Raw genomic sequence first — 21,249 nt, 5'->3', positions numbered from 1 at the left:
TTAGAGGAACTACTTAACGTCAAAAGTGGTTTAAAATTACTGCGCTTTATGACGTCAGTAAACAACGTCGCACGCGCTTTTTGGTGAAATGTACAAAAGAACGTTTTCTACGTCAAATTGTTTCCAAATCAGAATTTTTTGATATGCAAGAAAAAAAACAATCATGTATTTCCGGTCAGGATACAAAAAATCTCTGATGGCCTGGAATGGATCTTTAATCAGGAACACACATTTGATCAACTAGGATTTAGTTTAAAACACATAAATATGTTAAAAGCCCGTCTAGGTGATCAGTATAATTTCGACAGGTGCGTTTTTCTGGAAGGCACAATTTAAAGCCTAGAGACAGTCTGAAATACAAGGAAATTCGAACCTATTTACTCTACTATAATTTGTATTTAATTGGAAACAAAATAAGTAAATAATAAATGAATAGCTCTGACTGGCTCATAACTCAAGAAACAATCGATTGAAGTCTCAAAAGCACTCCGAAATGAAGGAAAAATCATGCCAATACTGTTAAGAGCTTTTTTACCATACAAGCCTTGCATTATGCTGCAAAAACAGGTCAGGCGGTACAGGGAGTGTATAAAGTCTACAAAGAGCAATTCACATTAAATATTTGAGGTTAAGGTAATAAACTCAAACTAAAACAGGTGTGGGAATGATTAATATATAATAGGGCGAAATATTCAAGCTGCAGAAAGGATATTGTAAGTTAAACCTGCATGAAAGGGTTAATGCACTGAGTCCTATAAGTTTAGCGAAAAGAGCAAAATGATCTTATAAATCCTGCAGCAATTTAAAATAGTCGAATGATTGCATGCTTTAGTGAAAAAATGTTGTTGTTGATTGAATTGAACGAAACTCATCCCAATTTAAAAAGGCATGATTAAGTACATTTTGAAGACAGGGTATAAACATAAGAATGATGAAGGACAGGATTTTTGATACCTGATGAATGGTTACAATTTGGTCAGAATCAAGATGAAAGCGATATATCAATCATCTGCCATTCAGCTGCCTACGGAATGCGACCGTTTGTTTAAAGGAAGACTTGGATAAGCCTTTTTGTTATTGCTTAGATTATGTTTAAAAACTGACAAAGCTGGTAAATTGAATGATGGAGAGGGCATTTAACAAGGTTATTGCTGATGGACGGAATGAAATTGCGCATTTGATTTCCGGAGATAGTATGACGTCATATAGCCGATACGTGGAGGAATCATGGACGATAGACGTTGTGGTGGTGCATTTTTATAGAAAAGTGTGCTGTTGGTGAATGGTGACAAGCTATATATATATTATTTTTTTTTCCGGATCTTTATGCTGTACTTATGATACAAATATGAAGGATAAAACAAATCAGCAATCAATTAAATTCAACTTGGACAAGATGCAGGTTATATTTTGGCAACTTTTGGATAAATAATGACCAATTGTCCAAAACCACATACAACAGTTAGAGTCAGTTGGCTGCATCTTAACTATTTTTTGTGTCTTTCCCGTCCATGTAAAATAAACACACCATCCATTCGAGCGCACTGGCGACATGATTTTTTATGAACAAAGTATAATTTCAAACATAACGATATTAAAAGTGACATCGAACCAGACTATACAACTGATATATTCAGGTAAAAGGTAACGTATATTTCAGAGACAAAATCTTTCATAAGGGTGCAAACACACGTGCCCTGTGGAAATTGTTTTAAAGGTCCATAAAAAACGAACCTATACAACCGTATTACTATTTTTGTGGCGTGTATCATTTTTTCAGTTTCTTGCAGGCCTTAGCATTATGTCGTTAAAAGTATTCGTTGTTTAATATTTGAATACTGGAAGTGTGCATGTAGTTTCCATCATATTATTAAAACACATATGCTTCATGTGAAATTAATACTGAAAGCTAAAGGAGAACGTTTATTTAAAGAAACAGAAATGATTGAATCACAGCTAGATTTGTTGACTCTTAATAACATACCGTATAAACTCGTACTAAAGATACAACTACTTTATGAAATACATAGCAAGCATGTAAAGTAAAACATTCTTATATCCAAAGCAAAACACGATTTTTTTAAAATAAAATTGCATTATTTTGCAGAACGTAGGAATTGCACTGAAAACAGAATATAAAGTCAATAATGAAAAAGGTACAGTACATGTGTTCAAACAAATCTACAAATGGGAGTCCAATTTTACACAAAACAAATAGATTGATTTGACTTGATTTTACAATCAACTAAAAGCACACTTTGTTATATGTTTATTTAGGAAATAAGTTTCTAAATATTTCCAAATATAATAGTTCAGAAACTGAATTCCTGAAGCTAAAAAGCTAAACCAAGACTACTTCAAATGCACATATATCTGTCTCTTGAATTAAAATAGATTGAAAGTTTTTAGATATGAGCAACCAGTCAAAACGGAATAATATACGTCATCTCATACGACTCTTAACTGTGATATAATTGAATAGTTTTTATTGCTACAACACTTATTAACATTTACGGAGGCAAACGAAAGGTAGTGTTTGGAATAAAGAGTTCAAATAAAAATCATACTATATTTTACTATCCTCTTGCTGTATGGAAAGCATACATGTACATATATTTAACAAAGTAAAACATAATAATTTTCTTTTGACGCCTGAATTATGTTTCTAAAATTCAGGACGAATATACACTACCAAATAATATTGCAATATTTAATGTGTTCACAATGATACGTAGCATAACCAATCAATGTCCTTATTTTTTTCCATCTACATTCATTGCCAAATTTTGTGTAATAACGTGTAATCGTGGTGATATTTATGCACTGTTGCGATATTAGAATTACGTAATCAGTAAGCTTACTCGGGATAAAATATACACAAAACATCATCAAAATAACAATGAAAGGGCAGCAACTGCGAATATAAAATGCGTCGAGGCCAGGCGGTTCTCGGCAGAAGATATGGACCCATCAATGTTTCCATTTGGTCGGTATCTTTCCTCCCACAACTCCATATCGCACGAATCAATTGCAGCAAAGAAGGATATGACTTCGTTTCTTGTGGATTCATCCCTTAGGTACCAAGTTCTCACCAAGTCTCCTACGTCACCGATGAAGCAGGGTTGTTGCTTAAGGCTTCTAACGTAATCAAGACATTCCTCCCGGCAAACAAATGGTGTGCATTTTTCTGAGACTGCTTCGTACATGGCCACAGTGTCGGGGTCTCTGTAATTAAAAGGATAATACCTTGTATTAGGTTATCATGTCTGAATGATTAGAGTATTTCAACATTTTGACATCCATGACTACGTTTGAATATTTAAACATTGACATTGTGTTTGAAAATGAAAGACGGAAGCTTCTGATTTCGTTTCTTTCAAGAATCCGCACCAAGATTGGTATTTGGTGTCCAAGTAGTTTCTTACTTTCATTATAAAATTGAAAAGTTAATCTTTAAATTTTAAATAATTCAGCACTGGTTATTCGTCTAAGATGTTTAAGCTAAAATAAACAACGTTTTTATGTGTTGTAAAGGTCTTTGTATTTGTATTTTGAACCAATTGATTTGATACGCTAAGAAAGTTGAAAATATTTAAAGAATTTAATGTCGTATGCTAAGAAAGATGAAAATATCACACTCTTTGCAAAACGTGTGAAGTTAACTAGCGCAGCATAAGCTTTGCAATTTAAAAATAACAATGTCGGATTGCGTTTACAGTAGGAAGGTGAAGCTCATCGTACGATACTGCATAACATTTCATTCTAGAAAATGCTTTCGGATTTAGGATGACTTATACTTTGTGATTTGCGAGTTGGGGCGTACCTTAATCAACCACATTTTTGTATCGTTACTGTTTTTTTTCTATTTTTACTTGTTAAGTTAGTATTCTGCTTAAAACTTCCATAACATAGATTTCCAGCCCTCGCGCATCTTAAAGAAATCAAGCAAACACCAAGTGATGCTTTAGAAGATGGTCATGAAACCATGCATTATTTTCTCTTTGACAAACTATTTACATATTTTTTCCATACTGATAGAAAACTTAAAAATAGTATTAATATGTATGTGTATACGAGGGACGGCATGCTATCCTAACGTATGTTGGTTCAATTAATTACTTACACTGGGTTGAAAATTTGATCAAAATCACACCCTCTCCTGACATTTCCGTTCATCCACATTTCACAATGATCAAGTCCCTTCATTGATACACACGCTGAAATAAATACAGGAAGCTACATCTTTCTAATTAATTTCTGTTAACATGGAATACAGTTGGAAGCTGGTATTAGTCACATTCGAATCCAAATTTTGATTAAAAAGTACTGGCGACATTCTGAAAGGCTTTGAAAACGAGCACCAGCATGTTATTTTGCGCCCGACTAATATACATTGGATGTAGAATTATGCTCATATTCGAAATGTTTTAAACATCAAACCATTCATGTTAACCCTTTTGTCAAGAGAGAATTATTCATAATATCCGTTAGCATACCCCGTGCATAGAAAACAAGAGAACATAATAATTGATAATAAATAGCAACAATGTACTAAAGAAAATCGTGTAACCCAAATATCTACTTTGATATTGTTTACGGCAGCTTGGATAAAAATCAAATTACAAACGGACACCTTTGGCTTCGTGCATAGAAGTGACGAATATGAAAAGAGAATTAGTTTCATCTAAATTCCTAACAAAAATATGAACTGTTAATAGCAAGGACAAGCTCAGCAGTCAAAAAGATACTTCTGATATTGTTGACAGGAATATAAAGCAAAAGACTACAAACGCACCATAGCGTAAGTATGGACCTATTGAGCTAATTGTAAACTGTCTTGCAACATACACTACTCACATTCTGACCGAAAGTTTTCCTTAGGGTAGTAAATAAGGAAAGCAAAACACATTTCTTCTTGCGTCCCTTCGCCATAGTTGACTGTTTTTGTTTTGTCAAGCGATTGCCATACACATGTTGTGTGGAGTTCGTCTCCTGGTCGAACGGTTATAGGATCCTCATATCTGTAAAAATAGGATATATTGGTACTGCGTTCGAACACATGCTATATAGCCTTGTTTCAAGTTTAATATAACAATCTTACTCCATATGTTTGTAAACATTGTAACTTGAAACAACCATTGGTAATATTTGCAAGTTCCATTCTAATTTTGTTTTTATGATTAAGATTTATTAGAATAAAGTAATTCGTTTTCTATTGAAATCATCGTCTCTTTCTGCATTTAATATAAAATGACGTCACAAGATAAAGCAAACTATGACGTCGAATAACCGGGTGTGACGTCATCATTTATGAGGAAAATGATAAAGAAAACTTTGTTATAAGATTTGTGTTTATGTTGTGATTCTTACTGGATATCATCTCAGTACGGAACTAAAACGACCGTATATATTTCGGTATAAAACAATCCGGGTACTACTTTCCTGCAATGCATATAGCTCGGGAAATGGCATTGCTTAGTCAGTTTATGATTTTCAGCTCATCAACAGCGCAGGTAACACATGTACACAGGTGATCGTTTTATATTTTTTATCGGAGCTAAGCGAAGGTAGGCTTTCTAACACATTTCTTGAACGTGTGGAATATAATTGTGAATTATATAAGGACTCTTGGCAGATTATATATACTTATGTCATTTATCACATATACCATAGTATAAATAAATCGCATTTAAATAGGTAGGTTTTTCGGGAGAAAAAAACAGTACTTTTGTACTTTTGGGGTGAGGTCCAGGGCAACTATTGATATGAGAGCAATCTCGCCGTATCAACGATTGTCTAGATATGTAATCTAAATCTACGAATATCGTTTATGATAAATATCAGAATATTTTGAAAAAGAACGAAGACTGTTTTCATCTTCAAAGTTTAATATTCCATCGGGAACGCTAGGCTAAGATTCGTATTAAAAACAACGTATTTTTAAATAAACCTGTACGCATTGAACTCACTCATAAAACACAGGACTGTTGTAGTCAAAGTGGTCATCTTTAGCTAGGTACTGTATACGCCGTCCATTTCGATTCAGCTCTGTGATTTGGGCCTTTCCTAAAGTAAAACAAACCTTATTATAGACGTCAAGTTCTTCAAATTATGTTTGATTACAAACCAAACAAGCTTTAAGAGCATTTAAACAAAGCTGTTTCAATGAACAACTATTAACAGTGAACGCTTAACCTCACACTTGACCAAAGACTTATCAATCGTGCTATATTTGTTTAATACTTTTACATTAACGTTTAAAATGAGCCAGTTTCAACATAAAGGTAATGAGGTTTATACTTCTTTGAGTACTCGACGACCGAATTCAAAAATCAGCTTTTTAAATGTTCAAAAGAAGTTTCGTTATACATTGGAAGAAATTTATATACCAAATACGATAGCTCTTAACAGAAAAGTGGACAAACAAATGGTATACTTACCCATCGTATGCATGTGGTTAAGAGCCAATGTGACCTGTACATCTCCCGTCATGATCTGATTGGTACAATTGCCAGGACAGGTGCCCTCTTCCACGTGTCCCATTTTACCCGGCGGAATGGCGATCTCACTCTGACCAATCATTAACACACCAGCATTGTAAGGGCGGAGATTTGGAGTGAGGTAAAGTTCGTAGCCAGAACTATCTGTATAACTGTCGACGAGGGAGGGGTTGTTCCAATGAAACTGAAATGGGAATATATGTATCAATTTGATGGGAGTTGTTTCATTCAAATCTTATTGTAGATAACTGTACGTTTAATGGTGTAGATGTGGTTCTAGTGAGTTTGAGATATATTTCTTATCTGGTATTGAGACAGTTTTTGTTTTCATATAAATGCTACAATCGCCTGCATGCACGTAGTAGCCATAAAACTCAAAACAATAATCATTATAAGGGTTCTTTTTATCATGTAGCTATGTACGATATTAAATTAATTAATCAGTTTATATGTTATGTTTTGAGTTATCCCCCCCATTCTTTTCAAGTTGATGAGTGCTCTGATGAGGATTATTGGAATGTGATATGTTCGTCGTGGCCCACCTGATTTATTTTAATTTAGTAATTATTTATAAATGATGGAACAAGTGTGAGGTTACATATTTTAGAAGAAAAATGCACAACACTTGTCCTTCGGGATATTTGGATACATCCTAGTGATTCTTGAAAACAGAATACTGTTAAAAAGTTTGCAAGTAGTACACGGCCTATAAATTAACAATTTCAATCGGAATGATGCTACCACTTTCAAATTCCACTTTATAGATAAATTGAATGTGTATTTGTGCTGCTAATTGTTTTTATGACGTTGTGTTTGTCTTGTTCTATGCGGCCTTCATCCAAGAACTAGGCCACGTATGTGACTGTTTGGCATGGCAAGTATTTTCCACTGTATTATAACATATATTGGTTGATTCGACTGCTTAATATATTATTTTGCGTTATAATAAGTCACCATCAATTAAATGAAATGAGACATGGAGAATAAACAATGTTAATTATGATTTCAAACGTCTGGCTACTTGCTTGTTGGGGAAGGTATCTGTATACAATTAAAAATACATAACAGTTATAATGACAATAAAATATCAGTTTCGATTTAATTTATAGCAATGGTAGATCTATGCACTCTGTTCCGTAGTCCCCTTGTTACGACGTTGTCATGTATTTCTCAATTGGCACTTCTGTACTTGATGACATGTAATGTGTACACTTACGGATATGAATGATATGATCAGATTCTAGCTAGACCCTAGAGATTGTTTTCTCGCGGATAATACAATACGTTGGCAGTAAAACACCATACCTCCATCACAGCATACTTCAGTCCCTTTTCTCCAGCAACCTGGAATCCCATGTTTTCATTGAAACATATCCCAGGGCTACCTGCTGCCCATAAACTTATCATCTCCCGACACGATTGCATTTCCCCCTGACAGTTCCATGGTTTGTTGAGCTCTCTTGGTGCTGTGTCTGTAACACATATGTTAGCAATACACTTCTCATGTTTTTTCAAACTTTAGGTTTGTAAATAATTGACCTAGTTTTAAAGACTTCTGCACCGACATGCTCCTTTACCTTAAAGTAATGAAAGAAAAATGATCAAGATTTTCAGCAATTCATTTAATAACATTCTGTGCAAACGATTTTTATGCTGTTTGAGGTTTGAAGCTTCTACGGTACGTAATCGCGAATTAAGTGCCTGCATTATAACCTGATACTAACGCTTTCCCCGATAATTGCTATGGATACAAAGGGAACTGACATCGCGCCGAGCCATCCAGATACAAATATTCTTTATTTATAAGCAACTGGTAAAATTTACTAGTCCTTGACTTTGATTAAATTATTTTGCTAAATATAGAATGTATTCATCGAAGGTGAACGTAATCCGATTAAGTGTCCTATCAATGAGTAACTTATCTCATTGTCACTATAAGTCTAGTGAAAGGGACTGAAAAGAGAGAATAACAAGTTAGTGAGTTAGCAACTCCGTAGCATTTAAAACGTTACAAAGAGAGGCAAGAAGGAGTTTTATAATTTCCTACGCAGTGATCTCCCCTGACAATCAGAATAGAACTCTCCCATTATAACTTGAAATCAGCTGTACAATACTTCTTTTTTAAAAGAATGGTTTATTTTATTGCTTAGATAGTTTAATATCATTTTGATTATTAAAGGTAAATGGAGGTTAGGGCACGAAAACAAATCAAAGATAATTAATAATCTTTTAATATGAGTCACGTGATATCTATTCATGGACACATGATACAAGTTCTACCAAAGCTAGATACATCATTTCATATTATGTCACGTATTTAGTTTTCGTTCGCAACAAGGTTAACATAATATAAAACTAGTATTTGCGAAAAGTAATTCAATATTAAGATAATTTTGAAATGCACTGTTTGATTTTCCATCGATCATATGCTGACCCCTCCTGGATCAATATGTATAGGCTATAGCCAACAAAGAAGTTATTTAACATTGACAAACAAACCGCAGTCACTCTTAAACAGACCTCGTAATGTTTGATTGAATTGCCACAGACGACTGATTTAGTTACAATTATTCTGCACTCAAAATAAGGATATTTTTTCAGTTCGGAAGCATGGGTTTTACCAAAGTATTAACTGCAGCCAAATACACTTTTCTTCTAATTTCACTTGCATAGATTGCAAAAAATGTTTATAAAAGTGATGATTATTTATTTCTGTATACATGTAAGAAATAAGAAATCAATGCCAATGAATAAGCACGTCAGAATGTTATGGTCCTGTATGGAAAACATTTGGGAGTAACAATAATTACCCATTCCAGAACATCCGTAGACGATGATGTGGTGCATGACCTCCCTGTTGTCGATGATTGGGTTAGAGGCGATCAGATGGTAGGGCTTATCCGATGGAAGCTCAAAGGCCATACACATGTATGTGGTTTCCTGGGCAGGGACTGGCGTTTCTGGGTAGCGTATGTCCATTTTGACGGTGTCTAAATAATAATTGTTTTTGTTTTGCAATTCGTAGCATGTCGATGCATTTTAAAGACTTAATCTATATTGCAGTTGCATACCTCTTTTTCAACTTTTTACACCTTAACTTCTATACCTAATGAACTTCATTTCGGCTTTTGCGATTATCATCCGATGAACGCAACATCTTCCGGTATGTTCGGATCGTGAGTCATCGAATAACAATATGAATATAAATTAAAAAAGAAAATCTTGTAATTGTTTGTTTTGTGTCAGCAGGCCCCGAAGAACTTAAATCAACATGTTGAATTGAAGTATTTTTTACATTTTTTGAATAAATTAATGAACTATTAGTGTAAATATAAGTAATGAATTGCGTAACTGATGTCATTATCTGGGATATAAACGCAATTGGACTGGTTAAAGAACGCGTTGGGTCCACACACGATAACATGCCAAATTGCCCCGATAATGACACCAATCCCGCAAGTCATTCCTTAAAAACAAATTTAAGTTGGCAACACTTCTCAGGATTCGATATATTTATTTCTCAATGGTCATATAGAAAAACTTATAAATATAATAACATTATGACAGAACCAATAAACATTTGTAAGACACAATACAAAACATACAAGATAAAAGCAAGTGCCACGCCCTTCATGAAATTCAGTAAATACAATTAAGCAGGTTATCTCTAATTACAGCTTTTCGGATTAAATACAAATAAATACTAATATGAATGTAATAAAGAAATACACTCACCAGACTGTGAAACAGTACACTATTAAATATGAATATATAAAGTTTTGTAACAATATAGAAATGACTTTAAAAGAGAAGCGGACATCGCAGTCCGACTTCTAGAAAACAAGTGATAGCCAAAATGAAGGAAATTAGTAAGGGCGGTGAGATAAAAATAGGAGAGCCAATGAAACTGTAAGTTAAATACAAATATACCCGTTTGACCACTTTCATAACCTCATACACTCATTTACATAAACATGAGAATCACATGGACAAACAAGTGACAATAACAAACAGGACAGTTGGGGTGGAGTTATAGTTGAAATTGGCATATTCTACATAAGTGAGAGGTTTTATAAATTGGTTGATTGTTCATATGATTTCAAAATATAATATCCGTAGAAGTAACAAATGCATGTTGATCCGCATCTGGGCTATTAAACAGTTGCATAAAACTGTTCCTACAAAATAACTTGACCTTCTGTTTAGATTGGAGGGCAGTCAAACTATCCACTCTATCCATAGACTACAAACGACTACATAGAATCCCTGCACACTTGCTACCTCTTTAGGCTCACATACCACAGGTGGAAAAGACAACTAAACTCTACCTTCTGTGTGTATGAGAGGGCGATCAAACTCTCCGTTATTTTCGCAATATACAAACTAGTTCTTCCCCGCACATGTGCTACCTCTATAGGCTCACACACCCCTGGTGAAAACAACAACTAAACTCTACCTTCTGTGTGTATGGGAAAGCAGTCAAACTCTCCTGTATTTCTACAGTCTACAAACGAGTTTTTTCCATTACATGTGCTACCTCAATAGACCCACATACCCCTGGTGAAAACAACAACTAAACTCTACCTTCTGTGTGTATGAGAGAGCAATCAAACTCTCCTGTATTTCCAGTCTACAATCGAGTTCTTCCCATTACATGTGCTACCTCAATAGGCCCACATACCCCTGGTGAAAACAACAACTAAACTCTACCTTCTGTGTGTATGAGAGGGCAATCAAACTCTCCTGTATTTCCAGTCTACAATCGAGTTCTTCCCATTACATGTGCTACCTCAATAGGCTCACATACCCCTGGTGAAAACAACAACTAAACTCTACCTTCTGCGTGTATGGGAGGGCAGTCAAACTCTCCGGTATTTCCACAGTCTACAAACGAGTTTCTCCCTGCACACGTGCTACTGCCCAATGGCTCACATACACCTGAAGATAATAACAACTTAGCGTACAGGTCGAGCCTCAAGAAACAAGAAGCATATAAGTTTGTAATTTTAACAATTAATGTAGGAACACACATTTAAAAACCAAGAGCTGAAACAGACATAAAATTGTTCTTAGATTGTTTCATGATTTTAATAGTCAAATACGTCGTCTTCGTGTTATTAAAAAATGATTGAAAAATTATATTTTGATAATTACACTAAATTTAAAATAGGACGATATTGATTTGTGGATATCGCTGTGATGTGATGTAATGTTATTCCAAAATATTGATCTCAAATAAAAAACAAAACAAATTATACCGTAGAAACGTATCACTTGTTATTATGGGGTACCGTCCCTAAGGTTTTACCTGGGTGTGAAAGACCGGAAGTGACTGCTGGGGCCTGTCCTTGGCTCCATATACAGTCAGGATCTCCCAGCTCTTCTCCGTTCGTCCGTCCATCTCCATCTGAATCCATTCTGCAGATTGTAGAGTCCCAAACCTATACGAATATGAACAAAGAAAGAACTTTCAGGGATATAAGATATCAAATGCTCTAATGTTGGAACATGTGCATGGTTCAGTAGTAACGCATTATGTTATATTACACAATATTGTGGGGGGGTTTTGTCGTGGGATAGATTGGAGTACTCAGAAAAATCCACTGGTCCGGCTAAAAATGTTATTTTGACTTTTCAATATAAACATTAACATCAGAGGTTTCATTGTGATTGTGTATATAATCCTAGCTCAGACTACTTTTTACGTATTATACATATTGATATTTACCTTCCCGTTTGCATCAAAGTCCCTTCCAAAGGGGTTTCTAACCCCTCCTCCCGCCTGGTTCTCGTGTCCGACCCCTTCCCACATTCGAGAAGAGTCGCACGGATGAGGTACACTGTCACCATTCGGGAGTTTTGTTTGAAAACTAGGGTAGGCATGCGCAGAGGAGAGCACCATGCAAACCGCAGGTAACCACCTGCAATGTAGAAGTAATGAGTATTAGTGGACAGTAACACTTCCTTGTTTTGCGCATTATACCTTTGAAATAAACTATCAAGATTACTATGTATTGCATGCTATTCAGTGGTTTATTAAAAACTGGTAAATTGTCTTGATAAACGTAACGTTGGAATAGTGAGTTTAAAGTCATATAACATACTTGTTTCAATCATTTTAACTGAATCACTCACACTATTTTATAGATACAAACGATTGCATGTTTTCCTCTTTAGCATTACTTGGCTTCAATAAGTCGCGATTTTCATATTAAAATAAATATTTATCAAATTCGATGTATAATAAGAGTGAATAAAAATAGGAGTGTCTGTTTCAGTTTTAAGCACAATTATCCTCTGTATATGTTTCCCTTTTTCCATGCTATCTTAGCTTGTGGTTTACTGGAATGATATAGTGGAGTGTAAAATGTTTGATGAATTACAACATTTGATTCAGGTATTGATGAATTTAACGTTTGTAACACTATAAACATCTTAAACATGTTAAAAAATGTTTCTCATGGTTTTGTGAAAACAACAATGACGTCATTTCCGACATAAAATCACTATTTATCAATCTTGAACGAGATTTGTGACATGTTTGTTTTAGAGCTCATGGAGACAACAGAGCGACTACCAAAATTATTTTCTGAAAATGGCAACTGATGAACCTTCATTTTATTAATACATTTTGGTGTTCAATGCTTTGCCCATCTAGTATAATAATGAGCAAATTGACATCTTACTTAAACATTTAGCTCAGTGCTTCATCTATGTTTTTCAAATAGTGAAATCGCGGCGTCTATGTAAAACATGATATCAAATTGTAAAATCTTCACCTATGTTTGGGAGATATATGGTTTCCTACATGTACTTTGAACAATACTTGAACATTTTACCGCATGACTTACGATTTTATATTACTAGATTAAGAGTGTCTGCTCATTCATTAATAATCCACACCGGTAGATATGCAAATAACAACATTCCTAAGAATGAACGTTATTGTACTTTTTGTTATTCAAATGATCTAGAAGATGAATTTCATTTCATATTAATATGTCCTTGTTATAATGACATCAGAAGGAAATACATTAAAAAATATTTTTATGTCAGACCAACCATGTACAAGTCTATAGAACTGCTTAAGTCAGACAACAAAAATACTGTATTTAAATTATCCAAATATATAAAAGAAGCTCTTAAACATAGAACTTCCATTACATATAGTGATTAGTTTATATCAGCTCATCCTCATGTTTTATCATTTGCATATTATTGTTTTCACGTATGACAATTATTCATAACTACATATAGACATTGCCTGTATCGAATCTGTGTTATGTGACTTGTTGAATTCACGTTAAATAAATGCATTTATATTCTACGACTATGTACCTTGTTGGTATACGTCGAATAAAATTATGTTCTGTTCTGTTCTGTTCTGTATCAAATGGCATTTATTAGCATTGGACTGCTAAGTAATGGGTAACAGAACAGAATATTTATTTTTAATCTAAAGGAAATTTGTTTTCGATGCATTATATAATATTAGCACATATTAAGTAATGTCTTCTAAGACGTATAACAATGAGGTAATTATCTTTGTTCAGACGTTAAAGTAGATGGTAATAAAACTTGCCAGGGGGAGTACGAATGATTTAATTAAGATTAAAGGATAAAATGCGGCAACACGAAAATCATACAAAGACATTCTTAAAGGTACACAAGCTGTTATTTGTTAATGTGATGTAATGAAATATCTAATATATTGATTCTTTTGTGAAAATATCTCAAAGTAAGTTTGTAACATGGTATCAATTTCATTAATATATTCATTACAAAGAAAAAGAGAAAACAAAAATAATAAAAATGCTACGTATACGAGAATCAAACCAGCGCCTTCACAGTTCGCATGTGAGACCGTAGCCACTAAACCACAGTGGCAGAAGATTGCGTAAGATTTTATGAACAGAACAGAACATGAGGTTTTATGAAAATATAAACTTCTGAAAGAATTTGTAAATATAAGAGCAAGAGTTATTTGTATTATTAATCTCTGTTTGTGTTTATGTTTTGTAGATTGCTTTGGGACAAAGTTCTCCATTTTGTCGACTGATTAACTAGAAGTCAGAACGTTAATCGAAAGTATTTAAGAAGCACAATGCAACCAGCAAGCTATTTCTGTTTTCGAAAATATTAACAATTACACAGATCAAATAGAGTACAAGCTGTTAAACGAGTTTAAAATTCATCTACGCTTCTATGTTTGAGTACCCAAACGCTTAAGTAAAGTTTGAAAGCTTTATTTCAATATTTCTACTCCTATTCAAATTTGGTCAAGGCGTTGTGAAATAGCTTTAATTCAGTTATTTGGCAAATATTACATTTATTTCACTGTTAAATATATATAAACCACAGGAACGTTTTTGATAAAATATAAAAATAAATCAGATAATTTAATTGTCTGCAATGTCAATTTAAATGATACTTTATCATCTGATCATGTCGCTGCATTTTCTACCAAAACACCACATTCTTATGTGTTTCAAAAGGATACTTATTCTGTCTTTCGGCAAGTTTTCATATTATCAGACCATGTAAATGTCAATGTTTAAATTTAATTGCGTATTTTCCGTGAAGCATGACCGAATGGAGTTAACATATTAATGTATAGTACTTTCGTCCGACCATTAACGTCCTTATACGAAAGTACACTTGATTTTGACCCATGGGAATTATGCAAAATATTGCGAAACAAACTGTGAAACCGGCAATAGCGCTTTGTCATCAAAAAGGCCTAAGGCTTATATTTATATAATGTAGGCAGTAATGAAAACCAAAGTCTTGCGTAAATAATTGAATAATTTAAGGAGGTAACCTTTATGTGCCGATTTAACGACAAAGCAACAAGTTGAATGTTTTGGAGGCGAAGGGGTTTTTCACGAAAGTTGAAAGACGATAACTGATTTATCGCCATTATTGTACCTGATATTTTTTATTTCTCAAATTTTAAATACCTGAAACAAAATAAATATATAAATAAGGATTTAATACTTTTTTTCGAGCGTATGTATATACGCTAGGGTGCGATTTGCGAACTTCCCAAAACCTAATTAATCTCCAAACGGTATGAGGTCCCATACGAATATTTTTCAATTGATAATCGACTTGTTGAAATAAAATTAAACAATGTCATTGCCAAATAACGTTCGAGAAGTGTCCCTACAAACGTAGCCTGATGGTCACAACCGTTGTCATCTCAATGCATCAATACTGGTTTTACGTGCTAATGATTTGAATCCTATATTTTTAAACGATGTGTTCAATACTTTTACAGTTTTGCAATACATAGATCTAGTGAATACAAAAAACAACATAAAAAGAAATATTTCAAAGAAGGGAAGATTAAATGATACTCGGACCATGAACATGCAAGCCTTATAAACAAGAGACTACAACTAAGACCACTAAGCATTGGTTCTAATAGTGTATTATTATATGTACTTGAAGTTAGCGGCCTAGCGACGTGAAGTTAGCGGCCTAGCGGTCGAACGACGTAAAGTAAGCGGCCTAGCGGCCTAGCGATGTGAAGTTAGTGGACTAGCGGTCGAACGACGTAAAGTAAGCGGCCTAGCGGCCTAGCGACGTGAAGTTAGCGGACTAGCGGTCGAACGACGTAAAGTAAGCGGCCTAGCGGCCTAGCGACGTGAAGTTAGCGGCCTAGCGGTCGAACGACGTAAAGTAAGCGGCCTAGCGGCCTAGCGACGTGAAGTTAGCGACCTAGCGGTCGAACGACGTAAAGTAAGCGGCCTAGCGGCCTAGCAACGTGAAGTTAGCGGACTAGCGGTCGAACGACGTAAAGTAAGCGGCCTAGCAACATGAAGTAAGCGGCCTAGCGGCCTAGCTACGTGAAGTTAGCGGACTAGCGACCAAGTTACGTGAAGTAAGCGACCTAAAGGCCTAGCGACGTGAAGGAAGCGGCCTAGCGACATAGTGCCGTGAAGTTAGCGGCCTAGCGGCCTGGCGACGTGAAGTAAGCGACCTAGCGGCGTGAAGTGTGTGGCCTAGTGGCGTATTGTCTGTGGTCTAGCTGCCTAGCGACGTGAAGTTAGCGTAGTTTGTTAACTAGGCCGCAAACTTCACGAACATAATTATTATTGTTGTTTTGAAAGTGATTTTCTAAACTTTGATTTTTTTTTGCCCATTTGAGACAGCAGTCTGCCAACTCTAGCATGAAATGCGGAAAAATGGTTGTACAATATTAGAATAAGCTGATTTAAGTAATCAATTGTCATACAGCTGCGTTAATCTTATAAATACTTAAGTTGATAAATCTTCTTCGAGTAAGTTGCTATTGTAGTGGTCAAGTTGTTTTCCAATTTTGTTAACGTTCTAATTTTATTATTCTTTACATTTATTTAATTCTGAATTGGTTTCCTGTTCATGCTGTTCACATTCTTATTCAATCGACTGATTAATAATGGTGTTTAGCTTAAAAATATTCTTTTGACAATTCTAATAAAATCTAGTGAGATAAGTAATTAAAGTATAGGGTGTATGCTGGTCTTGTGTTGTGTGGGAAATGGGGAGCGATAGGGTGGTTTTGTGTTGTGTGGTAAACCGGGCGTGATAGTGTAGTCTTATGTTGTGTGGTAAACCGGGCGTGATAGTGTAGTCTTGTGTTGTGTGGTAAACCGGGCGTGATAGTGTGGTCTTGTGTTGTGTGGTAAACCGGGCGAGATAGTGTGGTCTTGTGTTGTGTGGTAAACCGGGCGTGATAGTGTGGTCTTGTGTTGTGTGGTAAACCGGGCGAGATAGTGTGGTCTTGTGTTGTGTGGTAAACCGGGCGAGATAGTGTGGTCTTGTGTTGTGTGGTAAACCGGGCGAGATAGTGTGGTCTTGTGTTGTGTGGTTAACCGGGCGAGATAGAGTGGTCTTGTGTTGTGTGGTAAACCGGGCGTGATAGTGTAGTCTTGTGTTGTGTGGTAAACCGGGCGAGATAGTGTAGTCTTGTGTTGTGTGGTAAACCGGGCGAGATAGTGTAGTCTTGTGTTGTGTGGTAAACCGGGCGTGATAGTGTGGTCATGTGGTGTGTGGTAAACCGGACGTGATAGAGTAGTCTTTTGTTGTGTGGGAAACCGGGCGTGAAAGTGTAGTCTTATGTTGTGTGGTAAACCAGGCGTGATAGTGTAGTCTTGTGTTGTGTGGTAAACCGGGCGAGATAGTGTGGTCATGTGTTGTGTGGTAAACCGGACGTGATAGTGTAGTCTTGTGTTGTGTGGTAAACCGGGCGTGATAGAATGGTCTTGTGTTGTGTGGTAAACCGGGCGAGATAGTGTAGTCTTGTGTTGTGAAGTAAACCGGGCGTGATAGTGTGGTCTTGTGTTGTGTTGTTAACCGGGCGTGATAGTGTAGTCTTGTATTGTGTGGTAAACCGGGCGTGATAGTGTAGTATTGTGTTGTGTGGTAAACCGGGCGTGATAGTGTGGTCGTGTGTTGTGTGGTAAACCGGGCGTGATAGTGTAGTCGTGTGTTGTGTGGTAAACCAGGCGTGATAGTGTAGTCTTGTGTTGTGTGGTAAACCGGGCGTGATAGTGTAGTCTTGTGTTGTGTGGTAAACCGGGCGTGATAGTGTAGTCTTGTGTTGTGTGGTAAACCGGGCGTGATAGTGTAGTCTTGTGTTGTGTGGTAAACCGGGCGTGATAGTGTGGTCTTGTGTTGTGTGGTAAACCGGGCGTGATAGTGAAGTCTTGTGCTGTGTGGGAAACCGGGCTCGAAAGTATGGTCTTGTGTTGTGTGGGAAACCAGGCTAGATAGTGTGGTCTTCTGTTGTGTGGTAAACCGGGCGTGATAGTGTAGTTTTGTGTTGTGTGGTAAACCGGGTGAGATAGTATGGTCTTTGTTGTGTGGTAAACCGGGCGAGATAGGGTGGTTTTGCGTTGAGTTGAAAACCGGGCGTGATAGTATGGTCTTGTGTTGTGTGTTAAACCGGGCAAGATAGTGTGGTCTTGTGTTTTGTGGTAAACCGGGCGAGATAGTGTAGTCTTGTGTTGTGTGGTAAACCGGGCTCGATAGTGTAGTCTTGTGTTGTGTGGTAAACCGGGCGAGATAGTATGGTCTTGTCTTGTGTGGTAAACCGGGCGTGATAGTATGGTCTTGTGTTGTGTGGTAAACCGGGCTCGAAAGTATGGTCTTGTGTTGTGTAGTAAACCGGGCGTGATAGTGTAGTCTTGTGTTGTGTGGTAAACCGGGCGAGATAGTGTAGTCTTGTGTTGTGTGGTAAACCGGGCGAGATAGTGTGGTCTTGTGTTGTGTGGTAAACCGGGCGAGATAGTGTAGTCTTGTGTTGTGTGGTAAACCGGGCTCGATAGTGTAGTCTTGTGTTGTGTGGTAAACCGGGCGTGATAATATGGTCTTGTGTTGTGTGGTAAACCGGGCGTGATAGTATGGTCTTGTGTTGTGTGGTAAACCGGGCTCGAAAGTATGGTCTTGTGTTGTGTGGTAAACCGGGCGTGATAGTATGGTCTTGTGTTGTGTGGTAAACCGGGCGAGATAGTGTAGTCTTGTGTTGTGTGGTAAACCGGGCGAGATAGTGTGGTCTTGTGTTGTGTGGTAAACCGGGCGAGAGAGTGTAGTCTTGTGTTGTGTGGTAAACCGGGCGAGATAGTGTAGTGTTGTGTTGTGTGGTAAACCGGGCGAGATAGTGTGGTCTTGTGTTGGGTTGTTAACCGGGCGTGATAGTGTAGTCTTGTGTTGTGTGGTAAACCGGGCGAGATAGTGTGGTCTTGTGTTGTGTGGTAAACCGGGCGTGATAGTGTGGTCTTGTGTTGTGTGGTAAACCGTGCGAGATAGTGTGGTCTTGTGTTGTGTGGTAAACCGGGCGAGATAGGGTAGTCTTGTGTTGAGTGGTAAACCGGGCGAGATAGTGTGGTCTTGTGTTGTGTGGTAAACCGGGCGTGATAGTATGGTATTGTGTTGTGTGGTAAACCGGGCGAGATAGTGTAGTCTTGTGTTGAGTGGTAAACCGGGCAAGATAGTTTGGTCTTGTGTTATGTGGTAAAACCGGTCGAGATAGTTTAGTGTTCTGTTGTGTGGTAAACCGGGCGAGATAGTATGGTCTTGTGTTGGGTTGTAAACCGGGCGAGATAGTGTAGTCTTGTGTTGTGTGGTAAACCGGGCGAAATAGTGTGGTCTTGTGTTGGGTTGTAAACCGGACGAGATAGTGTAGTCTTATGTTGGGTTGTAAACCGGACGAGATGGTGTGGTCTTGTGTTGGGTTGTAAACCGGGCGCGATAGTGTAGTCTGGTGTTGTGTGGTAAACCGGGCGAGATAGTATGGTCTTTTGTTGTGTGGTAAACCGGGCGAGATAGTATGGTCTTGTGTTGGGTTGTAAACCGGGATACTCGGATAAAACCCACTTGTACGCTTTATTGTGACATCAGACAATTTTCACAAATATCAACAACGGCAATCGAACTTAGGTACGAGTTCGAAAACAAATGTGTGTGCGCTTATCACTGTGACAATGGTTTTAAACAATTTCTAGTCAAAATGTGATCATTATGTTGTAAAACAAGTTGCCCCTCCGGGATCCGAACCACCGAACATAGTTATCCATGTTAAAATCACTACGTCAAGCATGTTTAACTATTAAAATGAAATTAAGAAACGATATATTCTTAATTATTGTGAAGCTATTTGAATTTGAACAAATCTTATGAATATTTGTATACAAAAAAGAAAACTACGGAGGACTGTAAATATCAATTTCAAGTACGAAAATATTCGTTGATATTGTTTATTTCCTTTTTTCAGTGACACATTGAACACATACAGACGTACATATTTACAAATATATGGTGTCTGCCATAAGACGTTGTATTCATATGTATAGTGCCTTTTTGGTACATAATCGAAAACGAAACTTAAGTTACACAATAATAAAAGACAGCAATGTACTGTATATGGGCAATAGGCATTTAATGTACTTAAAAGCTGACAAAATAGATACTAGTAAGTTAGTTAAGGCTATAAACTTTAGTTGTTTCGGATAACGTTTGCAATTTTGTCCCCCGATTGCGGTGAATGCGCTGGATACAACTTGAATACACAACAAACAGTTTGCTAACATGAGCATCCCCTTACCCTAGACTGAACACAGGGGCAGATTCGTGTTTCATGCAATTTTATGATCTCCTGACAGGATAATATTATTTGCCCTCCCTTGTATTTGGCTTAAATAAGTTACACTATCATGTTAATTCGTGTTTGTTTTTGCGATACATTCTAAGCTTTGTATGTTATAACTTAAGTACATGTATAAGTAAACATTCAATTACTCCCGAAAAAATATAAAACCAACATCCACACCCAGATTTGTGATATATTGCGATATATCATCATTGCATCATTGCATATAATTCTAATCTCGTTGTTGTGTTTATAAATCTATAAAATGCAGTGCCAATTGTTCTTAAGACGTATATTAAAATACTTTTAAACATTTTATCACTAGTTAAAACCGTCGCGTTCTTCAGTCACAGGGAAACAATGTACAAAAATTTGTATCTAAATTTAATAAAGTATTAGAGAGAGTAACAAAAAACATAAATACAATAGATCTAACCTTAGCAAGCGACGGTCACCCATATTGAATCTGTACGGTCCGCTATTACTTCGTCAACTGACAACAGGCTAATACAGGAGAACCTTTAAAGTAAACGCATTGTATTGTATACGGTTCATTACTTTCAGTTCAATATTTAGTTCAACCAGTGTTCTAAATATTCAAGATTTAGCAGGCAC

At 36.4% G+C, this 21,249-nt stretch overlaps 1 protein-coding gene across 1 annotated transcript; it reads right to left on the bottom strand.

Moving 5' to 3' along the window:
- Window positions 1-1,910: 1,910 nt before the first annotated feature.
- Window positions 1,911-21,160, bottom strand: LOC128224397 (DBH-like monooxygenase protein 1 homolog). The gene is made up of 11 exons (XM_052934221.1): window positions 21,071-21,160; window positions 12,229-12,421; window positions 11,809-11,941; window positions 11,337-11,438; window positions 9,311-9,490; window positions 7,806-7,972; window positions 6,441-6,684; window positions 5,970-6,066; window positions 4,858-5,021; window positions 4,124-4,217; window positions 1,911-3,225 (listed from the first exon to the last, which is right to left on the bottom strand). The coding sequence occupies exons 1-11, from the start codon at window positions 21,091-21,093 to the stop codon at window positions 2,889-2,891; spliced, it is 1,734 nt and encodes a 577-aa protein (XP_052790181.1). The 5' UTR covers window positions 21,094-21,160; the 3' UTR covers window positions 1,911-2,888.
- Window positions 21,161-21,249: the final 89 nt, after the last annotated feature.

Source organism: Mya arenaria, chromosome 17, assembly GCF_026914265.1.
Source record: "Mya arenaria isolate MELC-2E11 chromosome 17, ASM2691426v1".
Classification (NCBI taxonomy): domain Eukaryota; kingdom Metazoa; phylum Mollusca; class Bivalvia; order Myida; family Myidae; genus Mya; species Mya arenaria.
This window is presented reverse-complemented; position numbering and strand designations above follow the sequence as displayed.

Bases quoted from the DNA above. Each gene is read 5' to 3' on its own strand.
- LOC128224397 (XM_052934221.1), bottom strand. From the start codon at position 21,093: ATGGGTGACCGTCGCTTGCTAAG. The intron at 12,422-21,070 runs GTTAGATCTATT...TCTACATTGCAG, and splicing joins GGTGACCGTCGCTTGCTAAG to GTGGTTACCTGCGGTTTGCA. The intron at 11,942-12,228 runs GTAAATATCAAT...ATATTCGTATAG, and splicing joins ACTTTGATGCAAACGGGAAG to GTTTGGGACTCTACAATCTG.